Consider the following 19,726-nt stretch of genomic DNA (forward strand, 5'->3'; position numbering starts at 1 on the left):
GCTGGGGGCATTTGAGACATTGCCCCTACTATTAAAGAATCCAGGACAGAAGACTGGTAGGGGGTGGGAAGGGAAGGAAAGGACAAATATAACCTTAGAACTACATTTGAACTGGACTTTTTAGGTAGAAAAGCAGATGAAAAACACTCTAGGAACATGGAAGAACATTAGCAAAGTATAGGTAGTCTTCTTTTGCTACTATTTAAGGAACAAAGTGTGTGGATGGCTGAAGAGCAGCCTGGGAACACAGGATGCAGGCAGTGAAGGGACAGAATGACAAGGACACTAGGAGAAAGGAGGGATTTGAGATCATTTTTAAAGAGAGGCTCAAAAGGACTTAATGATGAAAAATATCAGAGAGGACCAGTAAATAGCGATTAAGTCTTCGTTTGGATAACTAGGTCGGATAGAATGCCATTATAACAGGAAAGAAAAGAGAAACATGCTTTCTGGGGTGTGAGAGAGGACATAAAACATTTTTTAAAGAGTTATTTTTATTTTTTTAATTTGAGAGGGAGTGGGAGTGGGGGAGAGGAGCAGAGGGAGAAAGAATCTTAAGCACACTCTACGCTCAGCTCAGTGCGAAGCCCGACCTCACGACTGTGAGATCATGACCTGAACTGAAGAGTGGGACGCTTAACCAACTGAGCCACCCAGGTGCCCCAGGACACAAGAAAATTTTTATGTTAAGTTGGAAACGTTTTCTGCAGGAAATAGCCATCCTTATTAGGTTCTTGCCTGATGAGTTATATCTACCCACAATGGGTCCTTGAAGGTCAAGTACCTATATGAGAAGATATTTTCTACCTTAGTTTCTTATTTCAATTTTCCTTATTAAAACATTTCCAAACTCCACTGGGCTGGAAAGAGCACACAGGTACTCACTTACATATTTTGCCTTAAGCAAACATTAAAAAGAAATCTCATAAGCAATTTAAAAGATTTATTGACAGAAGTTCCCAACAGGACAGATGTTGTAGAACCACTGTGGCCTTGGACCCTATTATCCAAGCACAGAAAACTCTTAGCTATGTCATTTGACTTCTCTTCAGTTCATGTTTAATTTTGCTGTATGTTAGTGTGAAAAGTACTAAGGAATGTAGAGAGGACTTCAAAAGACTCACTTATCCACAGTGTTGCTTAAACCATCTGAGAGAGGTAGAAATTATTCTAAGATTTATAATAAAGGGAGAGAATGTCATCAAAGTACAAAGACGGGTCTTGCATTTACGTAACCAGTTACTCATCTACTGCTGAGGATGGAGAAACAGCATGTTGAGGTAAGGCAGTTTCATGCCCCTGTGAGGAGTGAGGTGCTCCTGGGGCAAGCAGGGACCCCTGGATAGAGAACTTAGAATATCAGCAGAGCATTCTTCCTGCTGTGAATAACTGAGATGCAGACAGGTATCCTGATTCTTCAGCCTCTCCTCTGCTTTTCTCATAGTTTCACGAGTCACTCATCTACATAAGTTAGTTGATCTATGTGTATACTCAGGAAAGTATTCCAAAGTTCTCTATGGTATGTCCTTATTAATCTAATAGAACTTAAAGTTCAGCAACACTAGACTCATGGTGGAACTCTAAGCAAGTGCTTGGGTCTCAGTTTCCACCTTTTCTGAAGATGCCTGTCTTTCAATCAGGACTTCTTCAATTAAAGCATGAAGAACCACTAAAATATACTAGACTACACTGCTAAGTGAACATGATCCATTAAATAAATAAACAAGTGGCGTTAGGGACTATCTTCGTGCTGTTGCACCTATTTTTGGAAATGGACATGTCACTGTTTCCACAAACCTTTGAAGATCGCAGTCCTCTGTAATGAGAAACTAGTACATAAGTAAATTTTTACATTATTATAAACTACAAAGAGATTTAATTATCCAATTTAATATTCAAGTCTACATAAAAAAAAATCAATGACAACTGCTTTATTATTAAAAGTTACTGAATTCCATAAAGCACACAATGTAATTTATATTCAACTAACAAAAGTTTGGTACATGTATTTAAAAATATATAATATATAGATTTATGTCTTAACATTTATATTCTATTCAAAAAGCAGCAGCTTTACATATTTTACAACTTGAATTTATAAAATATATACATCCACCCTATTCAAATCCTCAAGCATGAGCTTCCATTCCTATTAATAAAATGCACAATTTGTATTTCTGAATATTGAGAGAAAAATGGTACCAACTAAAAACAACAAATCCACTTTAACTTGAACATGGACTTAATTCTTGGCTACCAGATAACTGACATGATAATCTGTTCGATTAATGATTTTACCCCGAGAATGACAATCAATTTGTATTTATGTAAATAATCTGTGGTTAACTATTAAGAGACTCGCATTTCTATTCATGGTATCTGACATTCTACCACATTCCTCACTAGTCTTGTTTCAGGCTTTAGAATTAGAGAGGTGGGATTATTCAATCTTTCCATTTACCAGGAAATTTGACAAGTGCGGCCACACCTAACAAGCCAAAGCCCAAAACCATGCTTTGCCTTTGAGAAAACTGCTTAGAATTACTGCAGAAGCAAACTTTTGACAAAACCCTGACAAAGTATGCACCAAGAAATAGAACAAGAACTGTTTCTCTTTCTCCCTGTCAACTGCACTCAACTTGCACAACTGCAGTTCTTTAGGTATGGTAAAACATACCAGCTTCTAGTCAAGCTTTCCTTCCACATATTCAAAAATGTCTTCAGATATTATATTGTTTTATAAACAATTTTTTGATAAAACAGTCATATAACCATTCTGGAGATTCATCCTCAACTATCAGTCCCAGTAACTTTTGAGAATTAAAGTCACAGAGAACACCTCAATCATCAGGACGATAGTCAGAACCAGAACTTCAACTTTAAAGATAAAGATCTAAAGTTTGAAGTACATGTTTAGACTCCACGGGCCTCTAATGATAATGATACATACAAGCCTGTCTTTAATGCAGTTCATGCTGAGAAAATTAAAGTCTCCCACAAATTATTAAAAAAAAAGAAAAAAAGTTCCAAATCTCAAAATGGCTTAGAAACTTAAATGGAAAAAACTCTTTTACCAAAACAATTAATTCAATTCATTTGGGCAATATTTAGACTTTGGGAGAGTCACCATCCAAAAAGTAAGCAAAACTCCCTTAATATTAGTATTTAAGAACTAAATTACAATTAACAGCTCATTTATCAAGTAGTCAATTATTCAATAAATTTAGCCACCTACTCTTGAACTGAAATAAAGTATCAGAAATTCTACATATTTTATCTGTAGGAAGGAGTCCTCTTATTTAAGAAAAATTTCTGATGTAATTTCAATAGTCTTCCTTCTCTGGATTCCCTAACCTCAAGAAAAGGAAGGAGGAAAGAAGGAAGGAAGGGAGAGGGAGAGGAAAACTTCGGGAAACTCCTGAAGACCAACATAGTGGACATCTGTGAGAAGACAGGAAGAAAGGAGAGAAAAACAAGACTGCAAAGAGGATTGGGCCAAGTGGTGCAGATTAAAAGACACCTTCACAGATCTTAATCATGCAAAGGCATTAGCATAACACAGAATCGTGCAGTAGCTGATTTTGGTAACAGTGAATCCTTAGAGAAGATATGGGTAAGCCTCAGTTCTTTTAGAAAACCAATTTATATACACTTAATAATCCTAAGCATTCAGCTCGAATATGTACAAAAAAATTAAATAAAAGTGAGATCAAGAAATATAAGCAGCAGTGACCATAAAGGCTTAGAACTAGTGACACTGAATTCTTTATTTAAAAAAATTTTTGAACACACAGTACCTCCTCTTCTCTTCTATTTTTAGGAAGAAGTTGTAACAAGTTTAAATATCTCAATTCTCAAAAACAATAGGCTTTTTAAAAAATAAGATTTGATTACCAGAAACAAGTAATATGTGGTTACATACCATTTTCATATCACTACTCATTTCCATTATTTGTCAATTCATCTTTGATGCAATCTGGAAATAATTAAGCAGTCACTAGATACCTGTTTTAGAATCTGAAGAAATTATTATTCACCACAGGAATCTAATGATATATATTTGCATATATTTAAAATTTCAGAAGGGAAAAAGTAATAAACTATTCTAGTTATTTTATACCAAATATTTATATACCTAGTCAAAACAAATAAGGATTAAGGTCTTTCTCCAGATGAACCGTATATAAAAGCTATTTTTTAGCATTTTCTTTTGGGGATTAAAAAAAGCTTTATGTCCCTGCTAGCTAAAAGGAGGAATTCATACACTACAAGTAAGTCCTTTAGAGGTGAATATTAAATTCCTTAAGAGAACAGCCATAAAACGTATTTTAAAAAATTTATCTTAAAAAACTGAAAACCATTTCTCTCATTAAAATCTATGGCATTAATACCTACTTAACATAATATTTTTTTTTTTTGAAAGGGCACCAAGTTCATGATATAAACATGCAAAATAAGGAAATGAATGTATCACTGCCTTAACAGAATTTGGCAAACCAGAAGAATGGCCTTAAAATAAATAAATAAATAAATAAATAGAGAGTACATATTGTCTAAATATGAAAGTATAATTCTGTAGGCCTATGTAGCAGACAGTGCCCCATAGAGCAAGGGAAGAGGGAAGTAGCATATTCCTATGTACATTTTCTTGGTATTCTGGTTGTCGTTCAACAACGTGTTACAGAGAAATATTGTTTATTATTACAAAGTCATTAATTTTGCTCTCTAGAGCAATGACTTAAGTAAACATCTTATGTCTTTTAATAATGTAACTTACATTTAAAATCAACTTAATTAAATCTAAGTGCAAAGGAGTTTCCAATAATTCCTAAGTTCAAGGGAGTAATGTAACGAATAAAGTGTTATCTTATTGCAAATTTTGAATGGTATTTCTATATTTTAGGATATTTCACCTTCTCTTTAAACCGTAAAGTGTACTGAAATTATTTGGTTTCCTTTACTTTCCTCTGCTTCATTTTAATTTATTTTATGATATCTCTAGGTAGAGAGAGAGGTATCTTAAAATACTGCGATTTTTATTTTACAAAACTCAACTGAGGCTATATACCACCTATTAATCTACAGGACAGCATTGTTCATCTTTGACCTGGTATATTAATTCCTTTGGTGAATAAATGTCACAGGTCATTTCTTTATAAAAGAATTTTAGTAAGAGGACCAGCATTATGGAGAAAGATTCCCCCACCCCCACAAATGATCAAGTCAATCAGTTTAGAGTTGTGTAAAATATGAAAAATATATAATTTGTCACTGCAATTTTCATATTAAAAAGCAGTTAAAAACTAAGAGTAGCTCAAGCATTCCAAAAAACATTTTTTGTCTTGGTTAAACAGGGCAACTAATAAGACTGATAGAAACTACTGTGAGAACTTAGGTGTATCTAGTGAAGAAAGAACAAAAATGTGTTTAATTTCAAAAAGTGGTAGTTGCTAACTATAGTATAAACAGTGTCCACAATTTGGTGGCTGGCCATAGTTTTAATTTGTTTTTCAAGTTATTTCTACAGCAGACATATTTTTGAAGTCTACCCACCCCTGAGTTCAGCAATTATACTTTTAGAGTGTAAAATTATATGCCCTTAATTAACAACATGTACAAAGCTACAAAATGTCATCTATACAGAGATTAAAAACAATTTTGAAAATACTCCTCGCCAATTATTGATTGGATGGTTTTGCTGGGGTACATACTTCAAACCTTTCAGCCAATTGGCTTTTACTTTTAAGCCCAAATTGATTCATATATTTATTCACTGCAGGATATGTCAAAAAGAGTGCAACAACAGGCATTAGTAAAAATAACATTGTAGTAGAAACAGATTTTTGCATATGTGAAAAGGTAATTTATAAAATACATAATCGCTTTTTAAAAAGAGAACCTAGTTGCAGTATCATTAACTTACATGGTACTGAGAATTGGACGTTTCAACAATTTTTTTCTATAGAAAACTTTATCTAGCTGTAAGCAAAGTCTTTTAAACAACAAGAAAACAAAACTAATCCCTCCAGGAAAAATTGTATGGTTGTGTGAGACAAATAAGCAAACATACCATTCTATAGTGTACTTTTGCCTAAATTTTAAAATAAAAATGTCCACACTCTTTTGTTAAAACATTAAGCCTCTGTCAAAAATGTATTTCTTATTTTAGGGTACAGGATTAAAGGACAAAATGATACTTACAAGTAAAGAAAATTTACAGGAAAAAACTTGACAAAAATTTTCCAATTGAAGTACTGTAACATTCAATCTTGACTTAAAACATAACAAAAGAAACAAAATTGCAAACAAAAACTGTTTATGGATTTTCCAAACATAAATAAATGAAATAGTGTTTAGGCAGTAGGGCTCATGCTGATGGCTAGCAGGAAGTAACAGAGTGTAATCTACTTGGAAAAACTGTTAATGTACAAATAAGCCCAAATTATGGACTGCAGCAGTTGAATCATCACTGCCATTTTTCTTACTTCCAAAATAAAGCCTTGATTAAACCATTCATACCCTATATTACTCATACCTTTACTTCAGATATTGAGGAACTATATACAACAAATGAATTTATTTTCACCATAGGGATAACATATTGTACCTCTCTGCCAATGTTACTTGAAAACCTTCCATGTCAAAACAATTTGACAGCAGATATAAACAATTCAATAAATACGCAATGATCTTTCATTACAGTCCTTTAAAGACGCATGTTAATTCATGCCATTAACCTTAGGATCACAGTGCATAGAATCCAAATATAAACAGTTGGGGTGACTTTCAAGGTAATGTTGGATCCCTCACTTTATTTATAATCCCACTATAACCAATAAGTTCATTTCATAGGCCCTATCATGCATTAATCATTGGGTGGCAGGAGTTAATGAAAATTTTTCCTGTTAAACGTCCATTGCCGGCAATGAACGTCCCAAAACCGCCAAGGAAGTCATTGTTATTGCACAATACATGAGGACCTGGAACTTTTCCAAAAGCTTAAAAAAATAAAAATAAAAAATGGAATTATATTTGACATTTCCTGACACCTGCATTAATACTGTATGACTAATAAAAGCATGTCAGTTGCCTGGACTGAACCAGCGATCAACATGCGCCCAGAATGCACACGAGTAAAAATGCAGTAAAAGGAAGTAGTCTTCATTGCCTATAGGTCACTTCCAGTCAAAGGTTAAAGTTCAAAGACTGAATGATCAAAGTGCTCATTTTCTCAGTAGGACTATCTTCTGCTAGGAGGATGATAACAGTGGCATCAACAAGTATCATCTTTAAGAAAAGGAGAAAAAAGATAATTAAAAAAGTCAAGCCTGCATAAGTAAAATCCACAAGTTAGCCTAACATATAAATAATTTCAAGTAGCAAGAAGAACATGATTTATTTGTCTGACTTGCCTCCCCCAATCCTTGCAAATAAAAAGTCCAATTTGTGTTCAATTATATAGTGACAAACACATCAAATTCAATTCTTTCATGGAAATGTAGTTCACACAGATCTTAAATGATGCATTAATTAGTGTGTTAGTTCTACTTAAAATAATAAATTGATATATGTTAGCACATATTCAGGATTTATCTCTCAAGAGTTGTTTTAAGGGCCACAATTTTAAATTATAATGAGACAGGAAGCAAACTCCTGACCAACAGTGTCCTACTATTTAACACAGGATAATACAAGTTGTGCCTTTAGTCTATGAAGGAAATAACTTCACAAATAAGGTATGATCTCCAAATCAATTAATACATAGTCAATGTTATTAATTTCTCTATGGAAAATACATTTAAAAATACATTTTTCAGCAAATATAGATACATATGCAAATGAGGTTAAAAAAACTAAAATAATTTAGTAATGACTTCTGGTAGCCTCAACACATCATATTTATGTAAGACATGAAATTTGGGGATTCATAACTTATTTTACAAATTTTATTTCACAAGACATATCTGAAGGATTTATTTTGAGGACTGGTTACTCTTCAGAAAGAGGCTTTAGAAGGAAGACTAGTAACAACTACCCAAGAATTGTGAAAGCTCTCTAAAACATTTCTGAAAAATTGGCTAAAATACTTTATAAAATATCCCATGTTAGGATCAATACATTGTTAATAAAATCCCCATTCCCAATGATTCAATGAGAGCTAAAAACCAGTATATCTGAATTCTCTGCTAGGCAAACTCGTGGAATATTCCATCCCCTGTACATTAAGGGTGATCTAAAGGGTGAAATATATTGGATTTTTAAAATAAATCTTATCTAAATCATTAGAATTCTTTGAAGAAATAATATCTTTAAGAAGGAAGTAAATGGACAGTTTATAGTTTCTAAGTGTCACATGAAAGTATGTTTCCTCAATTACTGTGGGCTGCTGTAGAATGTGCTACAATCCACCAAAATGAGTAAGAAATCCATACAAAGCTATTCTCCCTACCCTAATCTCCACTCTGGATCAGAAGTTAAAAAAAAAAAAAAAAAATTAGAGGACGAATATGATACTCCCTGCCTTAAACACTCTATCTTTAGAGAAATAAATGTACTAAGTAAGTTTTGAAAATAGAGTTCCATGATCTCTGATAGCTGGACCCACAAGGACACATGGATTTAACATTACAAATCCATCATGGCTGTAAATAACCAAAGAAGTCTATGAGCAAATACTTAAGTATGGAGACAAGTATGAGCCAAAGCCAGGCAAACTTTTTCCTAGGAAAAAAAGGCCATCACTAAGAAGCAAAAAACTCATTTGTTAGCAAAAGGAACACAGTTTCCTAACTAGATGAAAAAGATTACTGAATACCAGGATGACCTACAAAAAAAGGTTGTTAATTTAATAAGATCAAGACAAATATAGGTCTATAAAACATGGTCAAATAACACAACATATCTAACCTCTTGAATAAAGTATTTGTAGCAAAATGAAGGCCTGGAAAAAAAATCTTAGATTAATCCCTTAAACTTTTTTCTGGAACTGTGTAAGCGCTTATTAAAACTATACCCTCAAATATAATACACAAATCACCAGTTCCAAAGAGGTGACATCTACCATGGCTAACTTCACTAGGCTTCTGGGAAATATGAGTAGAAGAGAACTATATTAGAAGCATGTCATTTAGTTCTCCCAAGTATAAGAACCATCCCATTATAATGGACACCACAACCATCACGTTATATTGGAAACCACCTCCCTGGATATTCCCAGGGACAAAAGACTAGAAAAAAAAGGAACACAGTAATAAGTCAGTAGATATGAAGTGGGATCCCAATTCTAAGAAAGACAAAAATAAATCTTTACAGTTAGGTTTGTGTCTTAACAGTTTAGGGAATTAAAATTTTACTTTGATGAACCAGTTCAAGAAAGATTTCACAGTAGACAACAGAACTGTTATCTAGCAGGAAATAAAGGGAAAAGGCTGTTAAGCTGCGTAAACATTTGGACTTAGGAATTTAGAAAATGATTTTGTAAGGTAGTGCAAATAAAAAGGTTTACACCTAACATAAGTAGTTCTATAGACTACTATAAGTTCTATAGACTCTATAAGTACTATAGTTCTATAGACAGCTATAAGACAGGAAGAAAAAGAGTTTATCAATACTAGTCTGAGACAATTTTATGTTCCTATCCCCTTATAATCCTTAAAATTTTACAGGTCCAGCTGAATGGAACCAGAATGTAGTTTAAAGTTTTATAAAAAAAATAAAAAATAAATAAAAAAAAAAGAGAGTGAGGTATTCTTCTACTCCTCCCCAAACTTATAAACTCAACAGTTTACTGAACATAACATCTAAACATTATGCCAATCTATTTCCTGTAAGCCTAGTTTTCTGAAGCCAATACTCAATAACAGTCTTAAGCTATACTGCTCAATTCTCTTATCACCTTAAGGAAAATGCTTCAAGAACCAGATCAGTACTGCCATTTGTGAAAAGCAATCATTATGAAACTAAGTTATATACATTCAACATGGATCCCAGGAAACAGATGGATATTATTAATGGATTCTATTGGCTATCTTATTGAAATATTTTTATGATTCCATAAAAAGATACTTTTTCTCTTTTTCAAGAACAATTATGTCTGTTGTGATACTGAACTTCAGGCTCATTCATTCATTTGTGCACTAAACTGGCTACCATCTTAGCCCTGAATTATAGGTAAATTCCCCTTATGTATGCGGAAATGAGTTGTCTATTCAAATACCTATTTTGGTTAGTTCCCTTTACTTTTTTTAACCCTATTCTCTCCATTTAACCAATTTTTCAAAGCATATGGACCCCTGACCTTAATTTGCAACACAGAATATTTGTATCCCAATGGCCTTAGTTCTTTAGTGAATAGAAACTATCAAAGAATTCTGGAAAACAGGTTGATAGTAAACTTCAAGTAAGTAACAGTAAGGAATGTGTGTTCACATCTCAGGAAATTTTTGCACTTTAATATTAAGGAGCTAGAGAAGAATCTCAAAAGAAATGCAGAAAGAAATGCAGAAGATATGATACTACAAAGAGAGTAACAGTAGGGTAGCAGTGACTGTCCTACATTTTCAAAGTATACTAACAACGTGGAAGATCACAGATTTAAGTTGAAAGAGGCTTTTTTTTCAAGCACCCAACACTGGTATCTATCTGGCAGCTCAAGTCTGGTGTATCAGCAGAAACCTACTCTTCCAAATCCAGGAGATCTACTGAACTGCTGAATTATTGTTTTTCATTAATAGTGGCATTCATCCTGCAGCCAGGAAGCCCTCTCAAGTGCATAGATATTATGAAACTAAACCCAAACCTCCCTTGTCTCTTTTGATTACAAACACTGACGAACACTCTGACCCACGTTGACCCAAGGACTGTGGAGCCTATACCTGAGGCCCACAATTCTGCTTGGCTTCTAGAAATTGAAATGGTAAGTGTTTCAGTAAGTTCATCCAATTCCCAGCAAGTCTTTATTTAGTCTCTGGATCTTTTTGTTTAAGTTTGTAGGTCATGTCAGGACACTGGCCTGACCTTGTAGCCCTTTCAGAATTAGATGATACTAAGAAATAACAAGAGTCCATATTTCTTGGTAATTTGGTGTTATAAGGAGAACATGATTGATCAATGAAGATCTTTTGGAACTAACGCAGCTAAACAGAAAAACATATAAGCTGACATCTGGAAAACTCAAAACAAAGCTGACGTATTCTGCTTTATGAGTGAGAGTATGATTACCTTTTTGATAAGATTTTTCAAATTCAGCTGTAAGGTCAAGGTGAGCTATTTCTCACATTGCTTATAACTATCACTCTGAAATGTATAAAGGCAGAGATAATATATGCTACACAGCTGAAATGCTTTAGTTTTTAAAGATGAAGGAAAAGTTCAAGGAAGACTGTCTATACCCACTCACCTTTATGAAAGAGCAGCTGCTCTATCATCTCAAAGTATAACTAGTATTACCCTTTCTTGATTTCATATGATGGTCACTCATGAAGCAAACTGTCGATTTAAAGAGATTCTGGGAGGGGAATGATTCAGGTATGCAGGGTTCAAGCATGAGTACAAAACATACTGAGTTAAGAACAGTCACTGTAAATCAATAATCTGAGAATGTTTTAAACAGAATTATCTGTAAATGAAAAAAATGTATCTGTACCTGGGACTGGAAACTGAGCTAGAATAGTCATAATTTAGTTGAAATACAATCCAGTCCTTTAAAGATGGCTAATTTGTATTTTGGGGGCAGGAAGGGGGAGAGACACTTTTAGTCTGTTTATTGGTAAAATGAACTCCTGGACATTAAGAAGCTAATTTAGTTTGAAAAGCCTCTCTTTTCTTAGTGCTTTTTGGCTAAGGTGGAGAATGTAATAGTCCAACCTATTAAAAGACTTTTTCTGTTTTAGTAATGAGAGTATAAATTTCTCAGTTAACAGATAAAAACTATTAACTATGAAAAATAACTTCTATGAAGTGTATTTTGTTTTAAATAATTAATTTTATATTTCTAGTTTCCCTATGGGACTTTTCTCCATCTCTTTTTTTTTTAAAGTTTATTTATTTATTTTGAAAGACAGAGAGTAGGGGAGGGGCAGAGAGAAGAGGGAGAAGGAGAATCCCAAGCAGGCTCCACAGTCAGCATAGAGCTGGACATGGGGCTCAATTCCATGACCGTGAGATCATGACCTGAGCCAAAACCAAGAGTTGGATGCTTAACCAACTGAGCCACCCAAGCGCCCCTCTCCATTTCTTATTCAACAGCACGTAATGAGAAATTCTGGGAATATTCTTGGATAAAGGACTTCTCATAAGTCCTTTTATCTATATAAGGCAGCATCAGAGGGCCCAAAAGACTGTATCTTTCTGAAATTTCCCTACCAGGGAGTAAGGAAGGGAAAATGTACGAACACACTGAGGCAAGATAGCAGTTTATACGTTCAAATTATATGTATTTTTAAAATTCATCACTCCAAGGCAATTTCCTCTCAAGTTTTATTAGAAAACACAAGTGGCTTAAAATCTATGGAAAAAACAACGGGGCATTTTTTTTATGATTAGTGAAGTTGAGTTTGAAACAGAAGGACTATACTATCTTTAGAACTTTGACACTTTAAAACATGTTTGATTTAGTGTGTTTGTCAATATTGATTGACTAATCTGAATTTTTGATGAATCTGGGACTTTCTATGCTAAGATACAGGGTCTGTGACACTCAAGAATTTTTTTTTTTTGGAAGGAAGAGGTAGTTTGGTGTTTGGTCCTAGGCAAGAGGATGAAAAAGAATGACAAGCCAGCAGTGTAAATTGAATTAAAGGGCTGTTTACTTAAAGTAGGGTCTTAAATGTTTTAGTAGACTTTCAGTGCTCAGAAAGAATTCCTTAAGTCTGATTATTAATTCATTTTATATGGAAACCTGTCCTTTTATATCTCAGAATCCCTGTAACGGTAGTCCTCAAGCGTCAAGCTCTATCAGAATTATCTGGGGATATCTTAAAGACTAAAACAAAACCAGCATTCTAGGCACAGCAATAAAGTTTATTAAATTCTTTAAAAGAGAAAGCAATCAACAAGACTTTGCTGAAGGAGTTCCTGAGGGTGTGTGTAGCGGAAGGATTCGTTGAGGTAGGTGTGTTTGTGTGCATGTCTGTGCCTGGAATGAATCCAGGCAAATAGTACATAAGATAACAAATAGTGTGTATTATAAATAATCCTCCACTGAACATTCCATGTATAAAACACTTCTTGTTTTAAAAATGATTTTCTTAGGATTGGGGCACCTAGGTGGCTTAGTCAGTTAAACATCCGACTTGGGCTCAGGTCATGGTCTCGCAGTTCATGAGTTCAAGCCCCGCATCAGGCTCTGTGCTGACAGCTCAGAGCCTGGAGCCTGCTTCGGATTCTGTGTCTCCCTCTCTCTCTGCGCCTCCCTTGCTCACCCTCTGTCTTTGTCTCTCTCAAAAATAAATAAATATTTAAAAAAAAAATTAAAAGATGATTTTCTTAGGATGGATTCTCAGAAATTGGTAACTCAGACAAAAGTCTTGATCTTAAACTTTGTTAAATATTGCTGAACTTGCTATACCATCAACAAATACGAAAGCACTATTTTTTTTCTACTCTTTACTCTTTTCCAAGATTGCACTCATTTTATACAACTCTGCCAATTCAAAAATAATTTCAAAATATTAAATCTGTAATTATTTTACTGTGAAGTTTTGGCCAATGCTTTTTATTAATTTTATTTATTATGTTAAGCAACTCTCATAAATGGTCTTTATTTTTAATAAACTATAAGTGTTTTTCACATTTTTAAAATAAAGGTTGGCTGTGTTTGAGGTTTTTCTAAAAGGTTTAAATTTTCATACAACTCTTTACTATTTAACATTTGTGATTCCTTTTGATTTCAGAAATTCTTCCTTCCTCTAGAGATGATCCCGAACTTTAAGAAAATATTTTCCCTTGTTTAAAAAAAAGTACTTAATTCGATCCACAGGAAATATTTTATATATGAAGTAAAAATGTAAACTTTTCTTTCCCAAAATGATTACCAACTTTCTAACAGGTTAACTTACTAAATAATTTTTTGCCTTCTGATTTGTGACACCTAATTCACCATATATTCAAATCTTATATATAAAAAGGCCTAGGAAAGAGTAATTCTATTTTGATGTCTATTCTTGCATTAATATGTTTTGGTATTTAGTAGACCATTTCTCTTTCATTATCCTTTAGTTCAAAATCCAAACTGCTCTTCTCACCTATTATTTTTTTCCAACTTTCAAGCACTCACCCATCATTCCACCGGATTTTTACTAAATTATATTAAACCTATAATTTGAAAATTATATAATACTAGTTTGTCATCAAATATCTCTATTTTTTGATAGCTCTTACAAGTTTTGCCATTTTTTCTTCTAGGTCATCTATAACTGTCATTAACATGAGTATTTACCTTTCCATGGCTCTTAGGGGCATTCCTCTTTCACTATGCTTTCTAACATGTAACTGTTGGCATAGTGCTATTGTATTGATTCTAGCCATCACTTATCTCAACACCTACAGAACTTTATAATTTAAAAAGTTTTTAATTGACTCAAATTAACTCAGGTAACAGAAGGTTTCACAATTGATAGAAAGATAAGGGGGGAAAGATCATACTCTTACTAATGAGCTGTCAGTTCTCATTTCTTATTAGGCTAACATTTAAAAAAAGAAAAATAAAGGAAATGCTCTGATGAATACATCAGAGTGGTTTTGTTCACTCCCTTCAAAAAGTACACTGAAGAGTATAAAATTTTTGTTGTGAATTTCAAATATACCTCTTTAAGGAAGAGGTGAAGTCAGTTTAGAAAAGACTGGCAGTTTTCAACTAAAAAGCTACCAGCACTCTCCCAACAGAATCAGTAAAACAAAATCAGGGAGAGTACTGTATTCACACAGCTACAATCAGAAAAACCACAAATTTTTGAGGGCTAACTATTAGAATAGGGAGAGCTTTATTTAATGGATCATCTCTTACAATGTGACTCCCCCTCCTGCCACTAAGAACAGTACCAGAATTAAGTAATTACAAAAGACATCAAAATTTCTATTTTAAGTTAACAGGTTTCCAAATAACTAATTTCAATTTCACTTAAAGATTATTAAAGACTCTTTTTTAGTGATAAAATGGTAGCATTTTAGAATGTTAAAGTGGTTTTAGATTTTACTTACATGATAGGTATGATTTTATGTACCCCATTAAAAATCTAGTCCAGTGTATCCATTAAATGTCTTAAATATTTTAAAGACTCTTCTCTATATTACAAAATTACATCAGTTATATATTCCCTTCTTTTCCCCAAACATATATAATCTTTCAAACCAAAATGCTAAAATAAAACTGCTTACCATGATACCACCATTTTGTTTTCTTTGGATTCTTGTTACATGTTCGAACATAAAAAGAATTATCTGGTGGTCGTCTCTGAAACCAAAAAGAATTTAAATAGATAAGAAGTTATAAAATAGAAGAAGATTTAAGGAGACAGTTTTAATAAAAGCTTTAGCAGAATTATTACAGACAGCATAAAAAATACAAATGTTTATGTAGCACAAATGAATATATTCCAGGAAAAGTAGAGTCTTGACACTGAAATTAAAAAATAAAATAAAATAAAATAAAATAAAATAAAATAAAGGTATGCATGTGTGATTTGGATTAGGTTCCAACTATTAACCCAAAGTGGTAGCATTAGGTTTTAAAGAATTTTGCTTTCATTTATCTCCCTAGAAATAATTTAGTAATTACTTCTATAAACTAATTAAAAAAAAAAAAGAAAAAAAAGGCAGAGAAGTCTACTTTATTAGGTTTGTCTGAGAAACTAATAGCAACTTATAGACCTCCACAAAGAATTATGGTTTTCCTGTAAGATAGTACCACCAAGGACAAACTAAAGGATTCAGTTTCCAAACAATATATAAAAAGAAAAAAGGGGAAAAGCTATGTTGGCATTTCTGCTATACATATGTCCCGACTAGCATATTATTAGAAACATATGGCAGCTCTCCAAGGGAGCTATAGCAGGAAAAGTGATGCCAACAACACTGACGACAGATTATGGAAGGGAATTTCCCTGAAAATGTTGGATACTGGTTACACAAAACAAATATGTGACTCTCTACAAAAATTTGGAAATATGTCAAGTTTGTACTAAAGCCACTGAGGGCAGGTTAGTAGGTAATATGATAGGTCCAACCAACAACTAATGGCGAGCAGGACTGCCTAGACAACAGGAAGGGAGATAGGCAGTCCACTTGGCACTTCTATAACTCAGGTACAGAACTCTGATCTTAGTTGAGCCTTATAACGCTCTTATAAGTCAATGTTAATAGTGATTTAACAAAAGGGAAGAGTAGAGTATAAGATGTTAAACAGCTATCCCAAGATTACCCTGCTGACACAAATTAAGAAAATACCTGAAAAATTAATATTATGAAATGAGATGCCTGGCTACCTCAAAGAATAGATGGTCTGTTGCTGTTTGTCCTGCAAAGTCATAATCTGTGTTCACGTGGAATAAACTGCTACCACTGCAACAAATTTCATAAACTCATTTTCTCTGTATATTGATTAGAACCCAATCTTAAAAAAAAAAAAAAAATATATATATATATATATATATATATATATGTTTAAGGAAGAAAATACACTCATTCTATTTGCTTAAGTCAAGAATACAACCAAAATACTAAGTGATCACAGAGACATGGTTCTTAGAAAAATAAAGTAACTATACAAAAAGATGGATTACCAAAATTGTTTTAGGAACTGAATACAAGCTGGAAAGTTTGGACAATCTATATTACAAGGGCACTGAGAATAAATGGTAGATTACTGAAAGGCCTCTCAATATCAGAAATTATTTTTAACTACTGAAATCTACTAACATAATGGATTTAAATGTCCTCAGTTTAGGGAACCATTCTTGCCTGTGAAAAAGAAAACTGGAGTGAAAGAATTATGACTAAATCAAAGTTCCCAAATGCTTATAGTAAAAATTAAAATTTGTATTCAACTCAAATATTAAAGTGAAACTCACAGCACCACATTGGCCACAGAGTAAAATTCACCTCTTTTAAAAGAAGAGCTTTTGGTGAGTAGTTAAAAGACTTTTAAAAGCTTGTTTGGAGCTAGATCCCCTCAGTTTCAAACCAAGTTTCCTCTTCATGTTTGTAACCTTGTACTTAACACAGTAAAAACAGCACCTAGTAGGTACCTACAAAATGTTTGCTGAATTTTCCTCATATTTCACAGAACTAATGTGGCCAGAATTCTAGCTTCCAGATTATTATCTTGTTTAAATATAATGAAGTTTATATTATATAACATAGCTTGCCAATAATTTAAATGGAATAATTCGTCATTTACTAACTATGCAAGAAAACTAGTAGCAGAAAACTGAAATGTGAATAGTGAGGATTAGAAAAGGATAAAGGAGGTAAAGAATACAGTCATTTCTAGCTTTTAATAGTAAATCATTACACTTATTTTAAATTACATTAAAATGCAAAAAAGTGCTAATTAATTCAAGGCACATGCAAGAGTTATGTGCACACATCACTGGTGTTCATCTCAATTTTTCTTATTAAATTTTATACTTAACTGCCTCACCTTTCTGAAGACATTAAACATTAACACGGGCACAGAAGTCTTTGTAACTGCAAACTGCTCTGCTCTACACCTAAAAATTTTTATGTATGCTGGGATTGGAAGTGTGGGGGATGAGAAAATATGGAAGCAATAAATGAGTAAGAGTTGTTTCCAAAGCCCTTGGGGTTAACAAAAGCTCAAGCGTAGCCTTTATATGCAATGTAAAAAGCCCACAGGGAAAGAGGAAACTTAAATTAAAAAGTCATACCACAATTAGATAGTATGTACCTTATTTCCTCTATTCTAAGGTGTACATTTTTCTGCACATTTTAATATTCCTGAATGGGGATACATACCTTTTAACTAATGGTGTAACAGTTTACCGCCGGAAGTTTTTTTCTTTCTTATATTAGGTATATAAAACTGTACATTAAGGGCTTATAATGCCATATTTTTAAAAAATACAATTTAAACCATTATTTCCCATACTTCTTTGAACAAAAAACAACCTATTTGTTTTTTTAAAACTAACACCAAGAAACATCTTATGGAACTAACATTCCAAGAAACTTACTTTGCAAACAGTGTCTTGGTGTTTCAGAGTCTAGAGAACTTACCATTTAAAAATGAGCTACTAACCTTCAAGTTCTCTAAACACTAATTTAGTAAAAATGACAGGTGAATTTGGAGAACACAGGAAAAAAAATGCTGAAATAACCCCACAGACCCCCTAATACATAAGGTAAATTTGTTTCTCCTTTAAACCGAATACAAAAGAAAACCCTTATGAAAGAGAGTCTTTAAAATATAGAAATATATGAATATTGTGCTACACTAACCCTCAGGCAGAAATGACAAGAAGATCAGAAATGCACGCAGGATTTAGATACTTTAAAAGGGTATCCTAAGTTTGACTCATTTGATTTTTGTTTCTGGTAATTTTTGCCTTTCCATCAGATACAGGATCTGTGGATTAGTAAAGGAGAATTAGAGGGAAGTCCTGAAAATTCTACTGGTAATCTAATCCTCCTTCAACCTAGTCATTATGATGATCATAATGATAGGAAAGCTCTGGCTCCTGGGAAATTCCCTAAAAGAGGATGATAGGGTGGAAGCCAACAGAGTGGAGAAGGGAGCTATGAAAACTTGTTCCTGGGGCTTTCCATTGTGAAATCCAGAAGCAAGAATTTCTTGTACACATTTGCCCTGTGTATGCTTACAGAAATAAAATTCAGATTATTTAAGAAATCTGCAGAACTTTTCTGTTTAAGAAATATAAAACAATGTCTGACGTCTACGTGGAATGAAAAATTACCACAGTAATTTTCCAATCTATTACTAAACATGATATTACCTATAACTTCATAATAAAAGGCATTAAGTCTTTCAAATAAATCATGTATTAAAATAGTTTCTTACCCAAACTAAAAGAACAGATATTACTTGGAATAATTCTGAAAAGTCCTACCTTTTCTTTGCAGCTGGAAAGCATGCTAATAATGCTAAGACAAACTGATTGGACTGAGAGCGCTGGGGACCAGTCTTCTGTTAGAATGGATAAACAGATATGACCATTGCTATAAACATGAGGATGAACAGGAATATTTTCACCAGTAAACATGACCTAAGAAAGAATAAAATTCCATTAACACTCAAATATTCTGTGTTATCAAGAAATAAAATATTCTCCACAGAACTTATTATTCTAAAAACCAACTAAGCAACTAAAAAATAACTGCTCATTGTTTATTCTCATCAATTCACGAAGAACTGGTTTCACTGTATGAATGAGCACGTAGGGAATGGTACACATAGGGAAAAAGCCCAGATCATCTATTTTTTATTTCAACTATTTTTCACAAATTCCTTTTAAAAATTCATAAATTAATCATGCATTTTTAGCCTAGCAAAAGACTACTATATTTATAAGAATGCTTTTTCAAATTCTACTCGTTGCTCTCTGCATATAGAAATCATATGAAAGTATTCAATTTGGGGACAACATGAATTCTAGATGATAGGAGCATCCCCTTCCACCTGTAACAATGCTATCACCTAAGGTACTACATGCAAAAGGAAATGACTGCTATATATAACACCTGCTCTAAA

The 19,726-nt window shown here is 33.2% G+C and overlaps 1 protein-coding gene across 1 annotated transcript in view; it reads right to left on the reverse strand.

The window, feature by feature from the left end:
- Positions 1-1,916: 1,916 nt before the first annotated feature.
- UBE2W (ubiquitin conjugating enzyme E2 W) overlaps positions 1,917-19,726 on the reverse strand; it is a 71,848-nt gene continuing 54,038 nt past the window's right edge. The window contains exons 4-6 of the mRNA XM_019453296.2: positions 19,086-19,241; positions 15,376-15,451; positions 1,917-7,287 (exon numbers count right to left, since the gene is read on the reverse strand). Coding sequence (XP_019308841.1) covers positions 7,274-7,287; positions 15,376-15,451; positions 19,086-19,241 — 246 coding nt within the window. The 3' untranslated portion in view covers positions 1,917-7,273. The remainder of the gene's footprint in view (positions 7,288-15,375; positions 15,452-19,085; positions 19,242-19,726) is intronic.

This window comes from Panthera pardus, unplaced genomic scaffold (genome assembly GCF_024362965.1).
Source record: "Panthera pardus isolate Hobbes unplaced genomic scaffold, ASM2436296v1 HiC_scaffold_7, whole genome shotgun sequence".
NCBI lineage: Eukaryota > Metazoa > Chordata > Mammalia > Carnivora > Felidae > Panthera > Panthera pardus.